The following is a 9,164-nucleotide window of genomic DNA, read 5'->3' on the forward strand; positions in this document are numbered from 1 at the left end:
ACAAGGTGTTCCAGACCATAGATAAATCGAGATTGGTTTCAACTCATTATCGTCAAGATGTCACGACACAAGCGCACACAAAAAGACCATTTAAAGAATGCACTTTAGACCAATATTGCAGCAGAGAATGCAAGATACAAGGCTACAGACTCAGAGCACTCTAAAAGCTAAAATGTATCCACAAAATTCCATTTATTATATATTCGGTTATGTATTATCTCCTTAATACATAATCTAATAGTCTAATACTTGATCTAATACTCTAGCTAATACCATTTTTTTTTTTTTGCGCAATTGGAACCCCCTTCAAGTAACCTCTTTAGGCGAGATTATTGCTTTAGGTTTTGCTTTAGTGGGTTAATTGTTCAGCACGTAAAGTTAATTCCATTATCGAACGGACCCATTTGGAAGAAAATAACCCCAAACATGGACCACATAAGGCATTTGGGAAAAGGTTTCTTCTTCTCTTGTGGTAACAAGGACTTGAACATAGTTGAAGGTGACTTCAAATGCTACGTCGTTTGCATCAAGGGCTAATATTACTGGCAGTGTTAAAGAGAAGTTGTTAATAGCGTGGATATCGTACAAAGTTACACAGATGTTAACACTCACAAGAAAACTTCATTTCTAGAGGTGTGTATGCAAGTTTTATTGAGGAAAATACAACCATGTTAACACATTTATCAATGGTGAACACAACTGATTTACTAAAAAATGATCCAAAAGTTCACTAGGAGAAGCAAAGTGAACCAATACAACAAGAATTACCAACTGATATTACAATAATAAACTGTGAAATCCCTACCAACAGAATGAAGGTAGCTTGAAGGAGAGGGAGGAGGGCAAGTGACCAGTCCTTCTCATATAGTCTGCTCTTTCGGAAGTCCTTGCAGCTTGTTCATTCAATTTGGCCTCTGCATTTGCACGCCTCTCTTCTGCTATTCTTCGTGTTGCCGCAAGTTTGTTTGATAACTTCTCTTGCCCTCGAGATTTCAACCTTTCTGCCTCGACCTATTTACAAAAGTAAGAATACATTTGGGTTGTGAGAAGAGTACTTGAGTCCGGGACGAACTCACAACCAATTGAACTATGAGATCGAGCGCGGTGTTGCAAGAATTCAGATTAGTATAATTTTGTAAGGACGCTCTAACGGAAAAGACTTTGAAGTGGCCATTCCACTTCAAAAATTCGGAAGAACCCTCTCCTTTGGATTACACATGGTGTCTCCAAGGAGGTATCCCAAATATTAACAAAAAGTAGGGACGTGAAATAAATACAAAAAACTTCGTGTCAATTGACGAGGAGGGTTCCTTCAAGGTCGGACTCTGCTCTAAGTGGTTAGTAAGTATGGGGGGTGTGGACTGACTTACCTCCATCCTCCTCATTTCCATTTCAGCTTTTCTCTTTTCGTGGTTTTCCCAAGCTTGTATCTTCACCTCTTCACGCTTATACCTGAATAAAAAAAAAAAATCCACAAAATAAACAAGTTTTCAACCAATTAATATAGTGATATATCAAGATTTCCCCTGCTACTGCTACTTATGAGAAGATGAAATTAAAAGATTATAAGCTATTGCGGGACTTGTCTACATATAATTGAAATTAATTGAATATCGGAGGAAAGTGTACTAGTAAACCACCTCGCCATGAATTTTGCACGTTCGGCCTCATCCCAGGCCGTGGCTCGAATCTCTAGAGGATTGGGCTTTCTAGTTTGCTCCAAGTTCTTGTTTCCGTATGCCTTGCTTGTGTTGTATTCTTCTTCCTCTCGGTTAGTCCACTTAGTTGCACTACCCGCCCGACCCACGACGAAGCCATCACATCTGTTTTCAAATGTTGTGAGACCCGTTTGGTAACTCTCGAGGGATTGTACTCCTTGTTGGCATCTCCCCGGAGTGGAAGATCTAGAAGAGATAGGGCTAGTAGCGTTAGGTGTCGTGGCTCTTAGTGGCGTACCCGTTCTTGAAGGTTCTTGACTTGCAATGGGTGTCATCTCCGTCCCCATATCTCTCACGCAAATTGAACGAATGGCTGACGACGAGTCTTCTAAATGCTTGTTGATTCGCCAAAATGAATCAGTAGAATCAACCTTCTTCGTCTCCCCTTCATCTTGCATTGTTGTTGCACGGTGTGAATTCCCATCTTCGCCAACTTCGTCACCACTGCTAGAAGATGAATCATCCTCCTTTTGAGGAACAGAGGCGATTAGTCTCCTATCATCGGCATTCGAGTTTCGTGGTTTGGTACTTGAGTGGTTTCGTTCTCCACCTCCTCTTGACAATCCGACAAGCCATTTTTGGGCGTCGTCCCATTTTGATGGGGTCGGCTTCCCCAAGGCCATCCGATGATGAGAACCTCGATTTGGAACATTTTCTTTGTGAAAATCAAAACTAATAGCATTGCCACTTGATATCTCTTGTGATGATCCATAATTATAACATCCCTTATCCTCTGCCGACCTCATTAGTATTTCAATCCGATCTAATTGGCAAGTTTAATTTTGACATAATTCTCTCCTTCTGATACAATTAAAAATACTAAATATAGATTACAACTAAAAGGAGCAGATGTAATTCTAAAAATCCTAACTTTAACTACAAGGAAATCATCCCAATTTCACAATCTCAGACACAAGGATACTTAGTTTACTACAATTTCTGATGAAAATTAATCAATAAAGATCCTAACCCAAAAACAATTCGCCATTATGAACTCTAAAGAAGACTCAAAATCTCTATACCTTCAGAAGAAAAATAACATTACAAGAAATAACACCAAATACTTCACAAAAGACCCAAATTCACTCAAAAATAAATAATAAATAAAAAATCACATATTTTAAAACTACACCATTGAACCCAAACATTTCAAACCCCATTTCCAAAACCAGAATCCATAAATCACAAAACCCAATAGACAGAAACAGCAGATTGTTCAGAGCTACTAGAGCTAATTAACTACAACACAAACCCCAAATGGGTTTTGCAGAAAAAGCTTATCTGCAGAGAATAAATCCTTAAAACCATGAATGTTTGAGATTTGCAGAGCTGAAGATGAAGATCAAGACCCAATGTCTCTTTAAAAAAAAATACCTGGTTGAAAGAAACAAGAACTATAAAACTGTAACAAAAGATAAAAAAAATGAATCTTACCTTGGAAATGGTGAACTTTTCTTACTGAGCGCAACATGGGTTGCAACCTCACCTCACTCATAATGGAATCTTGGGAAGAGTTTCAGATTTGCAGAAAAAAATATTTGGTACAGTACGGGTTCTGCTCCCCAAGTGGAAAGAGAGTGTTTAGGGGAGAAATATTTTTGAAATACAGTTGTCCTCTTAACGGTTATTAATTTTATGATAACCCTTGGTGTTGACACGTGTACGGTTGTGGTTGAGAGATTGGGTGTCGGTGTTCCTGCCAGGTGTCAGTCAGTGACCACTGATTTTGTAATCTGAAACTGTTTCTGGACTTCACGTGCTAGTCATGGGTTGAAGCTGTGAACATCTGTGAAATTATTGGTAAATTAATGATAGTTTTTTCACCTGTTTTGACCAATCTTCAAGATCTACTAAAATGTAAAACTGTAAAAACCAACTTAAAAGTAAATCTCACTTTGATTCTCCAATCTGATTGGTTATGATCCAACCAACGTTTAAAATCTTGTTTCGATGCAATTTTTTTTTTTTTTTTTTTTTTTGTTTTTGTGTGGTAATATACCCTTTTGAAATTGGATTAGTCCCTACGATCACACATTCCAACCTTACAAAAGGATTTTTTTTCTTTCTAATATACACTGAAGTAAGTAAAGAGACCAACCAGTTTCAAACACATAATCAAAGGGAGTAAACCCTTTTGTTAGTTTTACCAACAAACAAACCCTTAAGGGTTTTCGAAGCAATATTTTAATCGATAGAAAAATTGAAACAATCTCAATGAAAATATTGAGACATTTTGGGACAATTCAAAATATGTATGATTTGTTGAATATTTTAGGGTTTATGTTTCATTTCGATCAAATATTTGGAAATGGCATGAAATTTTGGACAGTATTGGTAGTAGTTAGTACCTATGATATTAAATAGTTACCAACTTCCCAAACCGCATAGATGAGATTGCTAGGAATCTGTTGATCGTCCTTTAGATTCCTATTTATTACGTTGGATCCATATGAATGTCTAATTTATTGATCAAGCTATCTAAAATTATAGTAGGAATTTTTACAATATATTAGTTGTGATAATCTGACTATCCCACTTGGCACACTCAATCGACTCTCCTAATGTGACAAGTTTGGGAATTGTAGATTTGTATGGTTCGAGATACACAATTCTCTCAAGATACACATTTTTATGGGGAAGTGCAATTTTGTATTCTGAGGCATACAGATCTACGATTATTGAACTTGTCACATCAGGAAAGTCGATTGAGTATGTCGTGTGGGATAATCAGATTATCATGAGTCTAAAAATATTATTGACATCTATCATCAACTTTGTCTATTAATCAAATCGTTAGAAATAGCATAATACAAATGTTTCCCCCATTGTCATCTATTTCTTTCTCTCCGATTTTCTCTTACATCCTCTCTTTGATCCATGGTGATCAAACAATTATAAACTCGATTCATACGAAAGTTAGAGTCACCTTAATTTTGAGTATCTCACCAATTAAGTAAGAAATTATCTAATCTACCTAATCACCTAAAACTCCAACTATTACAAAAAAAAAAATATCACTTCTTATTTGAACATTTGTTGCATTAAGGGTATGAGAATTTTACAGTGGTTGATGCCTGCATTTAGGGAAATTTAGACATACCCCTTTGGCTTTGTGTAAATATTTGAATAACCCAACAAATTTTCAAATTGATAACATACCCCTTGACCATGTTCCTCTATGAGAGACTAACAAAAAATGATCAAAACATCCTCATCTTCGATGGCATAAAAAATTAATGCCTTGATATTTTTTCTCCAAAAATCAATCATCTTCAACCTCTTCTTAACCCCCACCCCAAGAATTAGATATTTTCTCCAAAAATCACTTCTATTCAAGTCCTTATCTATTTGGCAAAGTCATCTAGGATTGTTTTTTTTTTTTTTTTTGGGAGAGGGGGGTGTGGGGTAAGGATTTTGGCAAGAAGTTTAAGTGGGGTTACTTGGATCATTTTTAATTAGCCACTTGAGAAGACAATGGTCAAGGGATACGTCATCAATTTAAAAACACGAGGGGATACCTCAAATATTCAATAAAATACCAAGGGGGTACATCTAAATTACCCCCACAAGTTAAGCTGGAGATCTTTATTAGACGACCCTACCATTTCCTCAATTGATGGGTGAGGACTTGACAGCCGCTTTCAAGCTTTTAGTAGAACATAGGGAGTGAGAGACAGTAAGGACAAATTTGTTGTAAAAGACCCATTTAATACCAGAGTCCCTAGAAAAAGCATCACCAACCATCCATTTTTTTCATGATTATATGATCATTAAAGTAGGTGGGACACACTTATGGTTTGCAAGACCAGGGCCATTAATCTTCCTTTCTTAAGGAAAGTTTAAATGGTAGAAATGTTGCCCTCTATCAGGCTTGATTTCTTGTGTGATAAAATTGGTTATAAATTGTTTTCTCTCCAAATTAATTATAGAGCCACATTGAGTCATTCTCATTAAGATGGTCATTGTCATAAGAGTCGTGATGAATGCAGCTGGTAAATCATACGCAATTGACATGGCAATGACACTGAACCATAGATCTTTTTCTTTGGGATACACGAGGAAAAGATTTGCTATTCTTTGCCCCTGCCACATCAACCACGTATGATTTACCACGTGCATTCATCATTATTCTTGTCATAAAACAATTGAACAATAGTTAAACGAAGAATTCAAAATTTTTGACTTGAAGCAACTTTTTCGTAATTTTATGATTTGTTAGAATGGACTGAAATTTTGTTAGTATCAAGTACAAAAACTCATGTTTGAAATAGTGTATTGGCGAGTCAGTTATGGACTTGTATTGTTATTTTTCAATGATTATTTATCTAAGTGACATTCTTCGCAATCACGAAATTAATATCTTTTTTTTTAAATAAATAAAAAATTGATGACGGGGGTTCAGGACCTGTAGGCCCTACTAGCAAGAGCGAGGCAACTGGCCTATTAGAACACCATATCTCGCCTACCTTATAAACCATACATATCATGTAAATAGGGATAAAAATTTCTATAAGTGGAACTTAAGACCTCTACCTTTTTGGAGGGATGCCTTGGTCATTGTGCCCAACGCTCATTGGTTCGAAATTAATATCATTATTTATTGCAGTAAATATAATCATTTATTTTATGCTTGATGTTTGGGTACAAAACTTATTTTTATAGGTTATGAGATAATTTATAAGTTATGAAATATTATTAATGCTCTTAGGTTATGGTGCAAGTTGGCTTAGTGACTGACTTTGAATTCAAATGGTAGAATAAGCCAACCACTTATACCTGAAGTCCTGAAATGATCACACTTATGGATGAAGTTGAACGTTTTATTTAGATGGTCGTGAGAAGTTGTGTCAAAATGTACTCTCAGTGAGAGAGCTTCACACCAAAAAATAAGTCAATAAATCATAAAACGTGATGAGCTACTTTGGTTGCATTTAAGTGGGATCAAAATGTTGATTTATGCTCTCTTTTTTTGTCCGCTCCCCTCACAAAACCATAAATATTTGTCATTGTATATCCCGAAACAATGGATCTACAGTCCTGTGAGTGGAACGTACAAAAAAGAGCAGCAAATTATCACGATTCTTCATGAAATGATGTATAGTGGATAATCAATGATCAACTTAAGTCATAGCAAGTTTCCACCATGGAATCCATAATAATAAAAAAAGCAAAACGTCTTCCAAATCGGGAAAGAACATTCTTGTATATTCAAATCTTGTCTGTGACGTTACTGGAAATGATTTTCAAAATATTATTTTATATAGTAAAATAATTTTACTATGTATATAAGTGTTTGTAAAACAGTTTCGCATTAAAAGGAACATCTCAAAGTATTTAACAAATTGTTCCAGAGTCCTATTGACATGCATATAGATAATATTGTGTTACATGAAGTAGGGAAGGAATCAAGATTTTCTTGTTATGGGAGCAAATTATAATTAATGATACAATTGAAGAGTTCGAAGATGAATTGTTTTGGGGAGAAATTCTGAGGTTTTTGGTTAAAAGATGAGAAAAAAAATATTTACGTCATTTTCAATTTGTCTATGAGAGAAGACCCAGTCAAGAGGCAATGTAATCTTAAAAAAAATTAAAGGGTATAAAAATTAGAGAGAGGTGAAGGGAATGGAGGCAAATGAGACAAAATTAATTGAAAATACATAGGTATCTCAAAGTTTTAGAGGGGGGCGAGAGGGTGCAATTGCCCCCACTGGCTACTTTCTAGCTCTGTCGCCCCTACACAAAAGAACATATATAGTGGAAAAGACCAACATTAATTAAACTATCACAAATGTGCAAGAAAAAAAGACTCCACCAACCAGTGGGGGCAAATGTGTAATAGCCCCCACTAGCTACTTACTAACTCCGCCACCCCTGTACAAAAGAACATGCATTTGTGGGAAAGACCAACATTAATTAGACTATCACCAACCAACAAAGGAGGACAAATGTGCAAGCAAAAAAGACTCCATCAACCAGTGGGGGCTAACGTGTAATTGCCCCCCACTGGTTACTTACTAGCTCTGCCGCCCTTGTACGATAGAACATGTATTTGTGAGAAAGACCAACATTAATTAGACTCTCAACAACCATCGAAGGAGGACAAATGTGCAAGAAAAATAGACTCCACTAAAGTGGAGTCAAGACAAAAACTTTCAAATGGACTTGGACAAGTCAAATAAAAATATTTTAATTTTATACACATTTTCTTAAGAAGTTTTAAATATTTTAGAAAAACCTAAAGCATCTATTATTTGTTCTCCACAAAAATTTTAAAACTTAGCTATAACTCAGTCGAGTTTCTCAACCTACTTCAAGTTGTCTCAATCAATTTAACGAGTTGACTAGGTAAAGCCCGATTCTTTGGGACTGGGCGAGGGCTCAACTTGGCCCCAGCCAGGCCGGGCACACTCATTGACAATCCTAACCCTATTTAGAAAAGAATAATGATTTTTTGACGCCCCCCTCTGACACACGTCCTCATAGGCCCCTTGACATAACATGTGCTAGAGCCATAGATTCTTTTCCTTAAGATACACAACTGCATATATTTATGGGTATGTACAATTGTGTATCTCGTTTGGGCGTATGGGGGCATGTGTCAAGGGGGCATCAAAAAAACACAACTCTAGAAAATACTATGAACTACAATTACTCTAAAAGAATAATGATTTCTAGACGACCACCCCGGACACATGCCCCCTAATGTGGCATGTGCTAGAACCATAGATTCTTTTCCTCTAGATACACAACTACACATTTATGAGGATGTACATTTATGGAAAAATCTACAATTCTAGCCCACACCACGTATGGGGGTGTCAGAAAATCACAACTCTTCTAGAAATATCTAAGGCAACTCGGCCCATCAACCAACCTAACCCATCCCCTACATACATAATTCTAACACTTAGCCCCTGGCTAGGAGGCCAAAGTGCATCAAAGGTGGCATAAGCTTGCTGGGCCGCAGCATGTCAGATTTCATTATTGGAAGTGAGGGTAGAAAGCATACTCTTGCTTGGCTCCTGACGCTTGCAAAAGGGGCCAAATTGCGTGGAAAGAAAGTATCTCATACATAAGGGGAAACCAAAGTACTATAAAGTTGTTCTATGCATATCAGATTATTCTAGCCGAATTGCGTCAGGTTGTTATTGTTATGACCGTATCTTGCTCCTTACATGAGGGGCGGCGGATTCTTGCATCATTTCCTAAAGAGAAATGCTGCAGTGACCTCATTTCGCACTTTCCCTGACGTGGTGTGTACGAACCATAGATGTTTTTCATCAAGATACGAGTGAAAAGCATCTGGTTCTGTGCGCACCTCCACGTCAAGAAAGTGCAAAATGAGGTCAATCTTGAGGTCACTCCAGCACAACTCTTCCCTAAAACCACTAGTCAATTCAGAATTTTCTCCCCACTGCTAATGTAGATTAGTCTTCTACAAGA

General features: G+C 36.8%; 1 protein-coding gene across 3 annotated transcripts; it reads right to left on the reverse strand.

Annotated features, from left to right (window-relative positions):
* Positions 1-687: 687 nt before the first annotated feature.
* LOC147398605 (uncharacterized) lies at positions 688-3,304 on the reverse strand. Of its 3 annotated transcripts, none has more exons than XM_086447860.1 (4): positions 3,153-3,304; positions 1,641-2,516; positions 1,371-1,452; positions 688-1,011 (listed from the first exon to the last, which is right to left on the reverse strand). In XM_086447860.1, the coding sequence occupies exons 2-4, from the start codon at positions 2,462-2,464 to the stop codon at positions 802-804; spliced, it is 1,116 nt and encodes a 371-aa protein (XP_086303986.1). In that variant the 5' UTR covers positions 2,465-2,516; positions 3,153-3,304; the 3' UTR covers positions 688-801. The 3 variants fall into 3 exon arrangements, with proteins under 3 accessions (XP_086303986.1, XP_086303984.1, XP_086303985.1); XM_086447858.1 differs by having other exon boundaries at positions 1,641-2,519; XM_086447859.1 differs by lacking the exon at positions 3,153-3,304 and having other exon boundaries at positions 1,641-3,139.
* Between the last annotated feature and the right edge of the window lie 5,860 nt (positions 3,305-9,164).

The sequence above is a fragment of the Akebia trifoliata genome, chromosome 7, assembly GCF_017979445.1.
Source record: "Akebia trifoliata isolate Shusen 1 chromosome 7, ASM1797944v1, whole genome shotgun sequence".
NCBI lineage: Eukaryota > Viridiplantae > Streptophyta > Magnoliopsida > Ranunculales > Lardizabalaceae > Akebia > Akebia trifoliata.